Source organism: Nerophis ophidion, linkage group LG08, assembly GCF_033978795.1.
Source record: "Nerophis ophidion isolate RoL-2023_Sa linkage group LG08, RoL_Noph_v1.0, whole genome shotgun sequence".
Taxonomy (NCBI): Eukaryota; Metazoa; Chordata; class Actinopteri; order Syngnathiformes; family Syngnathidae; genus Nerophis; species Nerophis ophidion.
In genome coordinates, this window is record NC_084618.1 from 22,521,490 (window position 1) to 22,538,883 (window position 17,394).

The 17,394-nt window shown below is 37.4% G+C and overlaps 2 protein-coding genes and 1 long non-coding RNA gene across 4 annotated transcripts in view; 2 read left to right on the forward strand and 1 right to left on the reverse strand.

Annotated features, from left to right (window-relative positions):
- Window positions 1–899: 899 nt before the first annotated feature.
- mrps2 (mitochondrial ribosomal protein S2) lies at window positions 900–5,969 on the forward strand. Its single transcript, XM_061907995.1, has 4 exons — window positions 900–1,047; window positions 1,282–1,386; window positions 1,596–1,722; window positions 5,300–5,969. Exons 1-4 carry the CDS (start codon window positions 990–992, stop codon window positions 5,844–5,846), a joined length of 837 nt encoding a protein of 278 aa, XP_061763979.1. The 5' UTR covers window positions 900–989; the 3' UTR covers window positions 5,847–5,969.
- A 2,178-nt stretch (window positions 5,970–8,147) lies between these two features.
- On the forward strand, window positions 8,148–11,030 carry LOC133557514 (uncharacterized). Its single transcript, XR_009807782.1, has 2 exons — window positions 8,148–8,700; window positions 10,944–11,030. It is a non-coding gene; the product is annotated as an uncharacterized LOC133557514 (long non-coding RNA).
- Window positions 11,031–11,074: 44 nt separating this feature from the next.
- Window positions 11,075–17,394, reverse strand: part of dipk1b (divergent protein kinase domain 1B) — a 31,315-nt gene continuing 24,995 nt past the window's right edge. For both annotated transcript variants that reach the window (XM_061907994.1, XM_061907993.1), the window contains exons 3-5: window positions 15,998–16,105; window positions 15,760–15,936; window positions 11,075–13,738 (exon numbers count right to left, since the gene is read on the reverse strand). In XM_061907994.1, coding sequence (XP_061763978.1) covers window positions 12,926–13,738; window positions 15,760–15,936; window positions 15,998–16,105 — 1,098 coding nt within the window. In that variant the 3' untranslated portion in view covers window positions 11,075–12,925. The remainder of the gene's footprint in view (window positions 13,739–15,759; window positions 15,937–15,997; window positions 16,106–17,394) is intronic.

Sequence of the window (17,394 nt, forward strand, 5' to 3'; positions counted from 1 at the left end):
ATACATAATAAATATATATGATTTAGTACCTTTGATAAAACAATATATATATAAGAAATATTTTATTAATCCCCAAGGGGAAATAATAAAAAAAATATATATATATATATATATATATATTTTTTAGCTTTATCATTATGTGAAAGTATTTGTTAGTGTTATATATATATATTTTTTAATGCTTTAAAAATCACAAGATTTTTTTTTCACACATTGATTGTAAAGCATACGGTATAGTATTTTTTTATTTTTTTATTGTAATAATTATGGAACAATATTTGGTATGGTAACTAAGACACTGCTTTTACATTCACTTTTGTAAAAATTATGTACATCCTACATTTTTTATTAGAATATTTAGAAGTATGGAATAAATATTTAGTTTAGTATTTTTAAAACTATAGTAAACATTCTTTCCACAAATTGTTTGAAAATATTAATTGTAAAATTGAAATATTTATCATTATGTTAAAAAAATGAAAAACTTGCGTTTTTTTTCAAACAATAATTTTAAATACAATTCATTATTGTAGATTTTATATATTTATTTTGTACTTTATCATTTAAGGAAAAATATTTAGTATATTTCCTAAACCCTACTTGTAAATGCAATCCATCTTGTATTTTTCTTATTTGAACATTTTTTACATTTTCAAAAATATTTTGTAAATAACGATAGACGCCTTGTACTCTGCTATTGCAGAAATAAAAATAAATATAATCTTTTAGTTGTTTAATGGTATTTGTTGAATTAATAGAGACATTATGCCACAAAAGTAACGCCGTGTTTATGTCAACATACAATAGTGCTGGAAATTCGCACGAAAATCCAACAAATATAAATGATTATTCTTATTTTTGGTGTACTTTAAAAGTCCATGAAGGGAAAAAAAAAAAGATGTAGCAACAGGCTAAAGACTGAGAGTGGCAGTAGTGAGTACTTAATCATAACAAGACTACCATAGCAGACGAGGAAGACGAAACAACGCATGCGCATGTCGCTGACCTTCCAGACAGCAAGCATGGCAACACGGACACTAACAAGAGGTAATTTGTATTTATTATATTACTGATATTTTTTATTATTATTACTATTTTTATAGCAACATTTCATATGTATTTATGTAAATTAAGCCAATGTTATTATTTTGTGTATATAGCGCAAGATAATAGCTAGCGTGTGTAATAGCTTGCTAGTCCACCCGGTTTCCTACTGCTTGTCCCTTTCTACGTCTGTCAAAATGTGAATTTTTGGGGTGTAATAATTGTTTATTGTTCAAGGTTTGTTGGGCCTAAGACATTCTGCTGCTGCGAAACTGGACAAATGTGGAAGGTGTGTTTGTTCCTCGGCAGCGTCCTTGATGGATCCACCGCAAGTCTCTGAAAGTAAGATAGCATTTTTTTTTATTTATTTACATTTTTTTAACATCATTACTCAATGTATTTGCTTTTATTTACTTGATGTTGAAAGTGCCGTTAATTATACATGTAAGTTGTTTAATAAAAAAAAATAAGTCAGCTACTAATAATGACATGCCTTTTTAGCTGCCTATTTATGGCCTTTTAGGTATTTATTTTATTTTATTTGTTTTCAGCTGCAGACCAGCTTTACAAACTGACCCTCGAGAAAGAAGACTTCTTCAGGGTGTCTGAGCTTTTCTCCTTGAAGGACTTGTTTGATGCCAGAGTGCATCTTGGCCATAAGAAAGGATGCAGACACAGGTTGGTGCCAACATCACAAATACCCTAAAATAATACTATAAATATTAACAATAATAATTAAATTTGTTATCAATTCTGGAACTCTCCTAAACGACTCAATAAAGAACGATCTATTTAACCCAATTGAAATGCTAGCCAGATGGCGGAAATCATAGACATCTTATAAGGCACTCCCGTCCAAAGGCAAAACCTAGTAACTCACTTCTAGCTGATTTTGAGAAAACAAAGGAAAACCAATCTATCTTGATGCTGTTTTCTTGAGCTTGCATTTTCTCGCCGATTGAATCTGCTCTCATGAACGTGTGTGCCCTTTCTCCAGATATTTTATCACAATCTCGGGTGGGCCCCATTCTGCAGTTGCACATCCATGTGTACAGCGTCCAGTTTCTATTTTGACCTCCACAGTTATCTGCCCAAAAGAGTATGCAAGGGGAAGAATCAAGAACAATACATTTAATGAAGGTGCTTGCAACGCCCTAGGCCAATCTTCCAAAAACCCCTCCTGCCACAATATCACATAATCAGGTTGACCGTCGGCCCCCATTCGTGCAAATGTCTCATTAAAGACAATAAGGTGACTGACAAAGAAGCTCCGATTGGTCCCTTGAGATACTAGGTTTTTCTGTTGTATCTACGCGGTTATGTGGTAGTTGCTAGGTCCTGCCATGCGCGTAACAGCTTACAATATCGCATACACTAATGTAAAGCATATCACCTAGGAACTCCAAAATTATCAGCTCAGTTTTGACCAAAATTGAGTTACTGGGTTTTGCCTTTGGACGGGAGGGCAGGGGTGTTCAAAGTGCGGCCCGGGGGCCACTTCAGGGTATCCGCGGATCCTTAAAAAGTCTTAAATTCATGTGTCTAAAATTAAGGCCTTAAAAAGTATTACATTAATTAGAAATTCCTAAGATGGTCTTAAATTCTGTACTCAATGGTTTTAAATTGTCGGGGCACGTCTTTGAGTAAACGTTACGGCACGTCTTTGAGTAAAAGTGAGTGATTTCAGTGTCATTCGCGCGCAGACTCCTTCCTTTCTTCATCGCGTCCCGCCTTTCAGTCAGCATGGGGAAATGCAAGTTTTGCGAGCGTTGGCTGGAGGACAGCCGGTTTAAAAACGAGCTTAAGCCTGTTGCCAATCCCGAGGAGGCCAGGTGCATACTTTGCAAGAGGGATTTCGAACTTAGCACCATGGGAATTAGAGCGGTCGAATCGCACATGCGGGACGGTAAGCATAAAATCGCGGCAAAGAGCCAAAAACTTTAACACTCCTACTAATATGCGCCACATTGTGAAACCCACACAAAAGAAGAATGACAAACACATTTCGGGAGAAAATCCTCACAGTAACACAACAAATACCCAGAATCCTTTGCATCCATGATACTTCCTGACTATGTTATACACCCCTCTCAGTTCTGCCTAGGTCCAGTGCCAACGCACCCCTCAGCTAGCAGCAACTGCCGCTAGCAGCACTGACCTGACACTAATCTTTGGCGGAACAGCAACAATAAAATCCGAGGTGTTATGGATCTTGCACACTGTGGTGAAACATCAATCCTACACCTCAAAAGACGGGATTGGCGATCTTTTTCGTGTGATGTTTCCTGATTCTCAGGTTGCTAATACATTTTCTTGCGGGAAGGATAAAACTGCATATATTACGAGACACGGATTAGCACCTCACATCCAAAACCTGCTCTTCGACCAAGTCAACGGGTCTCGGTAGAGATGCGCGGTTTGCAGTCTCATCCGCGAAGTCCGCGGATAAACCGCGGGTCGGGCGGGTGACATGACGGAAAAATAGATTTTAATTCGATTCGGGCGGGTGGCGGTTGAACCATCCGGACATATTTGACATACATGGTTCTGGGATCGGTATCCTTTACCGTTCAAAGGGCCGTGTCACAAAGCGAAGACGACAATAAGAGACGCCAGTATTCTCTAGAATGACTGCCAGCAGTCACCCAGATAATAAGTATTATGGCTTGTTATGAAGCCATTGACTTTGTCGCCCATTGCAGCATGTACGATCTGCTCATCAGTCCAGCATCATGTTGTGTGTGGCTTCCGCAGATACACGCACACGAGTGCAAGGCATACTGGGTGACACAGAGTACACTAATGGTTTTGATTTAAACAATTTTAACACTTTTAGTAATATGCGCCACGCTGTGAAGCCACACCAAACAAGATTGACAAACACATTTCGGGAGAACATCCTCCCAGTAACACAACATAAACGCAACACAACAAATACCCAGAATCCTTTGTATTCATGACACTTCCTGACTATTTTATACACCCCGCTAGCAGCAAACCCCCCTCTCCCACCCGTGCGTCGGTAAGGTTGGTGGGGTTGGGGGTGCGGGGGTGTAAAATAAATTCAGGAAATTGTCACAGATACAAAGGATACGCCAATTGTCTTCATTACTCTGTGAAACAGGTTTAAATAGCTCTGAGAGTGGTAAAGGTGGCCGACCTCTGATGTATTTCAGCGAGCGGGTGGTGGGCGGTTGCGGTTCGGATAAAATGTTGGTTCGGGTGGACGGTGGGTGGATGACGACTTTGGTGATGCGGTTGCGGATGATATAATTGCCCATCTGCGCATCTCTAGGTCTTGGTATGTGTTAATGAAATGTCATTTATTTTTACCCTCACCTCGGTTATTATGTTTTTACTGGCTTTGGTTTGTATGTTTTGGATGTCAAAGTTTTTGGATCTCTCAAGATTTTTGATGAATGAAGTGGCGGATCACAATAAAATTAAGTGGCGGGCGACATTAATGGGTGGCGAACCATCTAAAATGAAGCCGCAGGCCACATTAAATGGTCCACAATAAAATGAATTGGTGGGCCACGTAAAATGAAGTGGGCAACCATGTAAAATGACGTGGCGGGCAACATTAATGGGATGGGCCACCATAAAATTAAGTGGTGAACCATGATGCCTCGGGCCATATTAAAATTATGGAATGGTCCACAATAAAATGAAATGGTGGGCAACATTAGATCAATGGGATGGTCCACAATAAAATGAAGCGGCGAACCATCTAAAATTAAGTCCCGGGCCACATTAAAGTTATGGAATGGTCCACAATAAAATGAATTGTTGGGCCACGTAAAATGAAGTGGGAAATCATGTAAAATGAGGTGGCGGGCTACCTTAGAATTATGGGATGGGCCACGTTAATGGGATGGGGCACCAAAAAATTAAGTGGCGAACCATCTAAAATTAAGTCCCGGGCCACATTAAAGTTATGGAATGGTCCACAATAAAATTAATTGTCGGGCCACGTAAAATGAATTGGGGAACCATGTAAAATGAGGTGGCTGGCCTCCTTAGAATTATGGGATGGGCCATATTAAAACGAAGTACAGGTCCACAAAAAAACAACAAGGCAGGCCAGATTTTGTCCTCGAACCTTCCGTTTGAAACCTGATCTGTGCATCCTAAGTTTATTTGCGTATGTAAACCGTGGAACAGATTAATTTATTTGACATTGTATTCATTTTTTCAAACGAACGTTACCTTATATTACTGCGTTTGACCAACAGGTTCTTTGTGTGTGTGACAGGTTAATGGAGCCCTACCTTTACGGCTGCCGCCTGGACCAGGACATCATCGACCTGGACCAGACCATGGAGCACCTCCAACTCGCCCTCAACTTCACGGCGCATGTGGCTTTCCGCGGCGGCATCATCCTCTTCGTCAGCCGCCGCCGCCAGTTCTCCTACCTGGTGGAGAACACGGCGAAGGAGTGCGGCGAGTACGCCCACGCGCGCTACTGGCAGGGCGGCCTCCTCACCAACGCCCACATCCAGTACGGCCCCGGCGTGCGCCTGCCGGACCTGGTGGTCTTCCTGTCCACGCTCAACAACGTCTTCCAGCAGCACGTCGGCATCCGCGACGCCGCCAAGATGAACATTCCCACGGTGGGCGTGGTGGACTCCAACTGTAACCCCAGCCTGCTGACGTACCCCGTGCCCGGGAACGACGACACCCCGGTCGCCATGGAGATGTACTGTCGCCTCTTTAAGATGACCATCAACAGAGCCAAGGACAAGAGGAGGCAAATGGAGCTGGTGCACGGCCTCATAGCGCCCACCTCGCAGAACAATTAACCTGATTGAAAGACCATATTTGAAATTGAATCTTTTGGTTTTGGGAACTGTGTGTATAATAATGAGGATCTAATACATCTTGCAATTGTATATTATCTTCCATAAAGTACACATTAACTACAATGTTATGACGTATTTCATTCAAATAAGTTAATTCGCAAATATTTTCACAGCTTGTAGTCTATTACAATATATTTTATTATATGATGATTTTAATGACGGTATGATGAAAGCAAAAAAAAATAAATAAAAGCCGCAGCAGAAGTGAACGCCACTTTTTATATTATGATATAGGACGCGTCATAACATTTTCTGCCACTAGAGGGAGACATGGCAAAACGAGCCTCGTATTTAATTATGGATACATATCGTTTATATTAATACGCTTTTTATAAAAGTCAAGGCTTTACAATTATTAAAATGTCAATATTTAGCCACAAATGAAAATTCAACCAACCGATGGACTTGCGTCTTTACGTAAATAAAATAATTTTGAATTAATATGAGGCAATAAAGTGAGGACTATTTAAATGCGTTTCACCTACTCAAATACTTGTAATGACTAAAATGTTACGTAAAAAAGTAATAAAATAAGGACTATTAACATGCATTTTACATACTCAAATACTTGTAATACAAACTAAAATGTTACGTAAAGAGGCAATAAAGTAAGGACTATTTAAATGCATTTTACCGACTCAAATACTTGTAATGACTAAAATGTTACGTAAAAAAGTAATAAAATAAGGACTATTAACATGCATTTTACATACTCAAATACTTGTAATACAAACTAAAATGTTACGTAAAGAGGCAATAAAGTAAGGACTATTTAAATGCGTTTTACCGACTCAAATACTTGAAAAAAAAAACTAAAATGTTAAGTAGAGAGGCAATAAAGTAAGGAATATTTAAATGCGTTTTACCGACTCAAATACTTGAAAAAAAAAACTAAAATGCTACGTAAAGATGTAATAAAATAAGGACTATTAAAATGCGTTTTACCTACTCGAATACTTGTAATACAAACTAAAATGTTATGTAGAGAGGCAATAAAGTAAAGACTATTTAAATGTGTTTTACATACTCAAATACTTGTAATACAAACTAAAATGTTACGTAAAGATGTAATAAAATAAGGACTATTAAAATGCGTTTTACCTACTCAAATACTTGTGAAAATAACTAAAATGTTACGTAAAGAGGCAATAAGGTAAGAAATATTTAAATGCGTTTTACCGACTCAAATACTTGAAAAAAAATCTAAAATGTTACGTAAAGATGTAATAAAATAAGGACTATTAAAATGCGTTTTACCTACTCGAATACTTGTGAAAATAACTAAAATGTTACGTAAAGAGGCAATAAGGTAAGGAATATTTAAATGCGTTTTACCGATTCAAATACTTGTAATACAAACTAAAATGTTACGTAAAGATGTAATAAAATAAGGACTATTAAAATGCGTTTTACCTACTCAAATACTTGTGAAAATAACTAAAATGATACGTAAAGAGGCAAAAAGGTAAGGACTATTCAAATGCATTTTACCTACTCAAATACTTGTAATAAAAACTCAAATGTTACGTAAAATGCAATAAAGTAAGGACTATTAAAATGCGTTTTACCGACTCAAATACTTGTAATAAAAACTCAAATGTTACGTAAAGAGACAAAGTAAGGAATATTTAAATCCGTTTTTCCTACTCAAATACTTAATAAAAACTAAAATGCTACGTAAAGAGGTAATAAAATAAGGACTATTAAAATGCTTTATACCGACTCAAATATTTGTAATACAAACTAAAATGTTACGTAAAATGAAATAAAGTAAGGACTATTTAAATACGTTTTCACGACTCAAATACTTGTAATACAAACTAAAATGTTACGTAAAATGCAATAAAGTAAGGACTATTTAAATGCGTTTTCACGACTCAAATACTTAAAAATTAAAATGTTACGTTCGTTGTTATTAATGACCAAGTGGATAGTAAAGCGAACCATGTTAACTTTTGGTTCTTCTCGGTTGCCGTAGTTCAAATTCGTTTGTCACGCTATTGGTGGGTTGCATTCACGTGACCCAGAGGCACATCCGCGCACTTCTGGCTTTCAGGCGACGTTAGGCTGCTGTTTATTTGGACTTATTTTGAAAGGTTTTTCCTTTTTTAACGACTTCTTCCTCACTTTACTTGACACACACGGCATTTAGAGGACAGAATATTGGAGGCACGTCACGTCTTTACAATTAAACATTCATTTGTGAAAGCATTGGAGTTATTCGTGCATCGGTAAGTGAAGTATTTGAGTGCTAGTGAGAAAAACAAATGAAAGTTCTTTGCAGTTCCTTTCCTGTTACAAATATTAGTCTCGTCTACAATTGTTTTTGTACTGTGAAGTTAATATATTCAGCTGTAGATGTCGCTGTTCAGCAAAGTTTGCCAGCAATATGAAAATATGTTTTTGGAGCACACAGTATTTATTAATGTAGTTAGTACTATTAAGGATATTTTCTTGATGCTGAATAAGATGACAAAAGACACCATAATGTGGTCGTCATGCACAACAACTCAGCTTGTAGTTTGGTATTAAAATGGACCATGTAAATACGGTGAATTGGACCAAAAATCACATTGTTACTAAGACATAACATGACGTTAGTTTACCTTTATGAACCACTTCTTTAAGGACTCCATTAAAGCGCTTTCATATTTATTTCTTTGAACGACTGGAACAAAATTGAACAGTACTTGCACCTATTTTAGCCAAACTGTTAATTAAGCCGCGAAGAAGAGAACCGGATGTGACGTCACATAAACAGTATTTTTTTCCGGGACGAGGAAAAGACAACTTTGTAAGTTGTTGGTTTATTGTTCATTGTTTTAGAATTATTTAATGATATTTGAACATAAATGTGTAGTTGTTAATTAAAAATAAACAAAAACACGCTCAATCAAGTGCTTGTTTTGTAAATATAGTAATATTTCAGGAATGTAGGGTCATGCAACCCATAGCTACGGGCGCTGACGAGACGCGGGGCCGCCATCTTGGAGTGGTGATCCGCTCCACTCAGTGCAATTCATTTGGCAGGAGCAATGAACTGTCAGTGCATTTGAATCATTTTACCTCACTGAATACCACTGATTTTCAGGCGTTTTTTTTTTTGTCATACGTGTAGCTATGATAAAGGACACAGGTTTTGGCGTGTTTTATTATTCATAGTTTGCTTAACAGTAATAGAATATTATTATATGCTATAAATGACCAGACGTGCGAGATCTAAACTGGGAATATAATCCCAGAGAAGGAGGGGAAAAAAAACGATCAGCTATTTTTAAATTCTAGAAACAATATGATTAAGGTTACGGTATATATACATGCATATATCCTACATAAAAATGTATGAATACATTAGATATCTAAATATCTTACGGACCTATAGACTGTGTCTCTGTTACTGCAGCAGCAGAGTTTATTCCGTCTTGACACTTTGTATTGATATTTTCTATTACATTCTTCCCTTAAATGATAATGAGTGTTTTATATGTATTATTTTTTTTAACGTATGTCACTTTGGATAAAAGCGTCTGCCAAATACTTCAACATAAACATATATTAACACCCGAAAGTCAGTTAAAATATATATATGTGTGTATGTATATATATATATATAGATACACACACACACACGTGCATATATATATATATATATATATATATATATATATATATATATACACACAGGGTGTACCCTGCCTTCCGCCCGATTGTAGCTGAGATAGTCGCCAGCGCCCCCCGCGACCCCGAAAGGGAATAAGCGGTAGAAAATGGATGGATGGATGGATATACACACATATGCGTGTGTGTTTGTATTTATAAATATATACACATGTGAATATGTATATATATATATATATACACACACACATGTATATATAAATATATACATATGTATATATACACAGGTGTATATATATATATACACACACACATGTATATATAAATATATACATATGTATATATACACAGGTGTATATATATATATACACACACACACACGTGTATATATATACACACATGTATATATAAATATATACATATGCATATATACACACATATATATAAATATATACATATGTATATATATATATATACATATGTATATATATACACATATGTATGTACTGTTTGTGTGTGTATATACATATATATATATATATATATATACACATGTATGTATGTGTGTGTATTTATATGTATATATATATATATATATATATATATAATACACACATATGTATAAAGGTTGATGCTGATAAAAAGTTGTCATTTTTTTTTATAAAAAAGGCATATATTGGCATATAAAATAAAAAAATAAACACAAAAAGGCCAATATTGATTAAAAAATAGCTGTAAAAAATGTATATAAAAAGGCCAATATTGATTAAAAAAAAAATATATATATATAAATATATATATATATAGAGAGAGAGAGAGAGAGAGAGAGAGAGAGAGAGAGAGAGAAAAAGGCTGATGATGCTTTTTAAAAAGTTATACAAAAAAAGGAAAAGGCCTATACTGATAAAAAAAAAGAAAAAGTTGTAATATTTTTTTTTTAATATAAAAAGCCGACATTGATGAAAATTAACAACAAAAAAACACACACAAAAGGCCAATAAGTTGTAAAAAGAAGAAAAAGGTTGATACCGTTACAGGTGGAAAAGCCAAGTGTAGGCACTGTCAATGGATTGCTCTCTAGTTTTGACACTATATTTTTGTTTGGAAAAAAAAAAGCCAACATTTAAAACCTTTGTCAAACCTAAAATTGTTCAATGGTGTTTAAAAACTATGAAACACATATTGCGGACATGATTTTAAAGTTGAAAAGGTAAGTGTCAAACTTTTTGTCTTCCTTTGCCCACTGAGACGCAGCGTGGGCTGCAGTCCCATCGCTGTGCTGCAAGCGGGCTAAAAGCAAAGGTGGCTCACGATAGCTCAACGTCCACCTCAGTGGACTTTGGGTTTGGAACCGAGTCGCACATTTTAGAAGTGACACACTAACGGCAACATTGACACCGTGACGACTTGTCTTCACAGATGCTGCGAGGCCAGCGGACAGACGAACGAGCTTGGCGACTAATTTTGTCCTGAAAACCATAATAAAACAACATCTAACTTGGACAACTGGTCTTGTCGTTGTCCGTGGTAAAAAAAAAAAAAAGACAGTGTGAAGCCAAGTGTTTTTAATCACAGCTGATTGTCTACAACTGAGCACATTTTCATTCCCTGTTACATTTCTTCACTCTTTTTTTATTTGAGTGAAACTATTTTAAAGTATTTGACTCAAACTTGAACTGAACTAGATTGCATGTTTGGGGCTAAAACTAATTCATGAGGAATAAATTAAGTGCAAAATAAGTGGTACAAAATTAAAATCAGCAGGGGTGTCCCAATTTTCACATCTGATATCATACCGATATTGGAGCCTTGAGTATTGGCCGATACCATTTGAATACGATATCAACAAGAATCATAGTAAAGAATTTTAATATTTTGTAATGTGGAATGTTGGACAATATTTGTTTAAGTATAATTAGTCCAACCGAGCACGGTTGATATAAAGAACACTAAAGTTATGTTAGTAAAAGGAGTGGTAATTTGTCTTGGCGACAATAGGTGGCCACAATAATTTTTTAAGGCATAAGTTCAATGATGCGGACACGTATGTTACTGGATACTCTAACACTGCTTTGGAGGGGTGCACAAAAAAAAAATCAAATAGCATTCGAATCGTGATTCTTACTCATCCTGATTCTAACTCAAATCATAATTTTGAAAAATAGATTAAAAAAAAATTATATATATAAAATATACATTATATATACATATAATAATAATGTGTATATATGCATATATATATACATGTATATATACGTAAATATTAATGTATACATACACATATATACACACATTATACATATATACATACATACATACATACATGCACACACACACATTATTACATAATACACACACATATATATATACATACACATACACACATACATACATACAAACACACACACACACACATATATATAAATGTGTGTCTGTGTGTGCGCGTATATATATATATATATATATATATATATAAAAATGTGTGTATATATATATGTATGTATATATATAAAAACACATTTATATATATATATACACACACACTCACATATACTACATATATATATATATACACACACACACACACACACACATATATATGTATATATATATGTGTGTGTACATACATACATACGTACGTTCGGTGCCCAAAGATTACCCCGTGCTATTTGACAATGTGTATGTGTAAGTAATACACAACTATCATTATTAGATAGGTGTTTATACCAACATTACTGCAATATTTTGAACTAAGGACACTTATTACATATGTCTATGCTACCGTGTGCTTAGCTTAGCTGTTAGCTCCTAGTAGGCTGCAGCAAAAAGACAAACCTTGTGTGGTAATTGGGTAACATTTAGATAAATAACAAACAGAGTTGCATCAGAGTTTTTCCGTGCAAGCCGATATTATTCCATACTTGATTTTTTCCCCCCTGATATCAGACTAATATAAAATCAGATAAGGACACCCCTGTAATTTAGAAAACCTTGCTGTCACAACTTCCACCTGGATTCGAACCCAGTAGGTCACCCATGAATGGGAAATGGGCTGTTATATTCTTATCGGTGACAGAGCAGGAAGGGGCTAGGAACGAGTTTGTGGTAAAATGTCATCAAGTGCAGTCATAAATTGACATTCTTCATGCGTTTTTTTCCACGTACGTTGTTAAAGTTGTATGACTTGAAGTATTGGACTGTAGAAGTTTTAGTGTATAGGACCAAAGTCAGGCTGACAGTAGTTTCACTTTGTAGATATTCACAGTTGCAAAAAGGACATTTGTTGTTTCACTCACATGGCTATACCGCCGCTTCCTCATTGGTCAGCTGGTATAGGCTCCACCCCCTCCGTGATCCTGCACAGGATAGAAAAGGAGTCTGACGTCGCCGCCTCGTGGCTTTCAGGAGTACTGCGTGTTGGAGATCTTCTTCCACAGCAGCGTCTTCAGGTTGTTGAGGACCAGCGAGTGGTGCACCTCCATCTGGCTGGCGAGCCCGCTGAGCGTCACGCAGGTGCGGAGCTGCCTCTCCAGGTCGCCCCGCAGGTCCGCCGGCGCGCCAAAGAGCAGGAAGTCCTGCAGCAGCGCGCACACCTTGGCCAGGTTGGGCCGCGCCACGTCCGTGTTGCACTGCTTGACCAGGCGGTCGCAGGTGGCCGTGCAGTCGGTGCCGTACGTGCAGTCGGCGTTGGTCTCGCAGCGCCGCCCCTTCAGGTAGGCGCGCACCGCCGCCTCCGAGGCCACGGCGCGCAGATCGGCCATCTTGCAGTCGTACTTGGCGTTGTAGCCCACGTGGCGCGGGCTGGCGTCGCAGATGAGGAAGCTGCCGTAGGGCCCGTGGAAGACCTCCTCCACAAACTCCAGCAGGCCGATGGTAATGCGCGCCCGGCGGGGCCAGGCGGGGGCCAGCCAGCGGTTCAGGCTGGCGACAAGGGGCCCCGGCACCAGGGGCTGCATATACGGCGGCGTCTCCAGCCTGTAGAGGGCGGTGTGGCCCAGGGGCTCCGTGACATACAGGTCTCCGCAGAAGCCCAGCAGCTTGGGCGTGTGCTCCTTCTCCTGCAGCGCCACCATCAGGAGGAACTCGTTGATGTGGAGGAGGGCCCAGATCGACTTGGCCTCGGCGAGGGACAGCTTCGTGTCCTGGTTGACGTCCGCCAGGGTAATGATTCGGTCCACGAGGGCGCTCAAAGACGGCTGCTCTCCGAAATTAGCCTGCACACGGAGGAGTCGATTATTACCTCATCCTTCGATGCTAATAAATATGCCAAAATGTTGACGATATAAATATCGTCATTTGCAATAATAAGCATGTTTTCAGCAAAAGTAAAACGGGACTTTTCAAAACTTGCTAGCTTGATGCTAATGTACATGAGCAATGCCATATACACGCTACTGATTAGCATTAGCTATTTTACATGGCAATTTCAAAACCTCCAAATTTGGTAATAAACACTACAACTAAGATGCACGCTGAAATCAAACCGCAGGTGTGTAATACGTGCAATACTTACAATATTGACACTTTTTAGGACCGTGTGTCATGTCTTTGCGATCATGTTCTGTTTAGTTATGTACTGTTTTGTTTTTGACTCCATCAGTTCCTGTTTTTGCGCACCCTGGTTTGTTTTAGTTTCCATGACAAACATTAGTTTCACCTGGCTCATTTGTTTGGACTCACGCACCTGTCAATAATCACAGCACTATTTAAGCCTGTAGTTGCCAGGCAGTATGCTACAAAATGCGCCTGTTTCGTTGCCAACTGGTGCAGAGCCTGCAACAGGAAGTGACGTCAAATGCAACAATACGGTACCGTTTGATAGTCCGTAAATCGAAATCCAATAGCACCGACAAAATTTAGTTAGTAGGAGTGTGAATCATTGGGCAGGAAACAATTCCATTCAAACTGATTCTGGCAATGTATTTTTTGGTATAAATATTTACAATGGAACCTCTTCAAAACAGGTCGCTGGTGAGAATAGATCCTTCTGGGTTGCATGGAGTTGGCCTTTTTAGAAATTGATTCCTATTTAAAAAAAAAAAAAAAAAAAAAAAAAAAAAAAAAAAAAAAGGGGGTCTAGGGGAGTGACCAAAAAAGATTCACAATCAAATCGCGATTCTTATATTCTTATTCATCCATCTAAATTGATTCATAATTTGCAAAAATTGATGAAAAAAAAAAAAATATATATATATATACATACATTTACTGTATATGTATATATATATACATATAAATGTATGTATATGTGTATATATGCATACGTATATATATATATATGTGTGTATATATATATATATATATATATATATATATATATATATATATATATGTGTGTGTGTGTATATAAATATATATATGTATGTATATATATACTATATGCATAAATATATATATATATATATATATATATATATATATATATATATGTATTTGTATACATTATATGCGTATATCCATATATGTATTTATATATACATATACAGGGTTTCCCACACATTCATTTATTTGTGGCGTCCCGCCACGAAAAAATTTCGGCCGCGACAAAAAAAAATAAAAAATAAAAATATATATGTATAAATATATATATATTTTTTTTCCGGCTTTTGACTCGCTCGACCGCTCATAAAAGCAATGGGACTCTGTCTGTGAATGGAGCTTGTAGTTACATATTATATAAATATGTAAATATTATATAAATATGTACATAAAGTGTTGTAATTATATTCCAACTCCGCGTTCTTCTTGGTCATTGCTGTCGCCGCTGCCTCCAACGTCCCCCCAACCCCCCTGCCGCCCGACCACGCCACCACAAATAGATGCCTGACCTGTGGGAAACACTGCATATATACAGCATATAAATGTATATATGTGTGTATATACATATATATATATGTATTTATATATATTATATGTGTGTATCCATATATGTATTCATATATATACATACACACACACACACACACACACACACACACACACACACACACACACATATACATATATATATATATATATATATATATATATATATATATATATATATATATATATATATATATATACATATATACACACATATACATCCCTTTTTTGTGTGAGTTGCGTGGTACAATTGGAGCTTTGCGCACACGAGCCTTGAAGATGTTTGCTTTGAATAAGTCTGTGCCTGTACACTTAATAATGGTCACTTTGACCCCGGAACAGATTATTAACATATTCTGTAAAAAAGAACCTTCAGGAAGTCGAGCATCATCTCCTTGAACTCATCCATGGAGGTTCCACGCGTTGGTTTGTCAAACAAGCTCCTCTCCCGTTGCAGCGGCGAATCCGGAGCGCCGTCGACCTTCCCGCGATCCTCGATCCCACACTTGACCACGACCGGAAGCTCCTTCCACAGGCCAGCGTACACCTGCAAGTGTGACGAACAGGTTTCAAAATGAAGATGCAAGTGTCTCCGGAGTTTCTTGCACCTGGTGTTTGGACGACGTGGACATGCAGCGCTGCAACGTCAGCGTCTTCTGCTCGCACAGCGCTTTGCAGGACGAGCCGGCGATGACGCCACGCTTGTAGTGGTTGCACTGCGAGAGGAAGCAGGAAGTGACAGACATCAGTGACAGGAAGTGGACCAACACCCAACTGAGACTGTTTAGCAAAGGGTTGTTAAAACTGGTTTTGATTGGAGGCCATGTCACAGGTGCGACTGCCATTAGAGGCCTATAAGATCTGATTTTGTCTGTACTTCAAACAAAGACAAAATTTAAGATTAAAATAAAGACATACTAAAAACTAGTAAAATGTACGGTCAATGAGATGGTTAATTTTACTTAATAAAACATTGTAAATTAAGATTTGTATATCAAAATTAACAGAAGTATTTTATTCTGAACACTAATGAAGCGTACTCGGGCTGTTGCAGAATCTTCAAATAAGATATTCTATTTGGGGAAAACCAAAATATCTTATTTGAATAAGTATTTTATCAATTTAAAAAGTGTGACCCGCCAGCATGTACTTTTCGGCTCACAAGACGTTACGAGCATAATAAAGAATCTGGCCACCGGGTGCCTTTAACTTAAATCATGGGTGTCAAACTCTGGCCTGCAGGCCAAATTTGGCCCGCCGTACAATTTCATTTGGCCCTTGAGGCAATATCAAATTAACATTAGAGCTGGCCCACCGGTACTATAAAGGCACTGCCTTTAGCGTTGTCTACAATATGTTGTCACGTCCGCTTTTCCTCCATACAAACAGCGTGCCGGCCAAGTCACATGATATATGCGACTTGTACACACACTTTAGTGAATGCCAAGCATACTTGCTCAGCCATACAGGTCAGACTGAGGGTGGCCGTATAAACAACTTTAACACTGTTACAAATATACGCCACACTGTGAACCCACACCATACAAGGATGACTAACACATTTCGGGAGAACATCCGCACCGTAACACAACATAAACACAACAGAACAAATACCCAGAAACCCTTGCTGCACTGACTACCACCAAAACCCGCCCCCACCACCAACCCCACCCATCTCGTTATTATTCTATTTTAAGATTTATTAGCCTGTGGAAAATGTAATGTTGATATTTACCTCAGAAGGCTGCAAATAGAAAAGAGGCATTAAATGTTTGATTTAAAGTGTATTTACTTGACCATTTATTTTTTTTGCGTTTGTTTTTTGAATGTTGATTTTGCACTATTAAGTTATATAATTATTGCTTGTTCCATATTCATTGTTCAAGCAAATCAGTGTAGCAAACTGAGCAATAATTAACAATTTATTCATGCACTTTCTCTTGCTACTTCAAGGCTTGAATGTTTGATTAATTCATTATTGTTATTTTATTTTCAAATCTATTAT

Bases quoted from the DNA above. Each gene is read 5' to 3' on its own strand.
- mrps2 (XM_061907995.1), top strand. From the start codon at position 990: ATGCGCATGTCGCTGACCTTCCAGACAGCAAGCATGGCAACACGGACA. The intron at 1,048-1,281 runs GTAATTTGTATT...TTATTGTTCAAG, and splicing joins AACACGGACACTAACAAGAG to GTTTGTTGGGCCTAAGACAT. The intron at 1,723-5,299 runs GTTGGTGCCAAC...TGTGTGTGACAG, and splicing joins AAGAAAGGATGCAGACACAG to GTTAATGGAGCCCTACCTTT.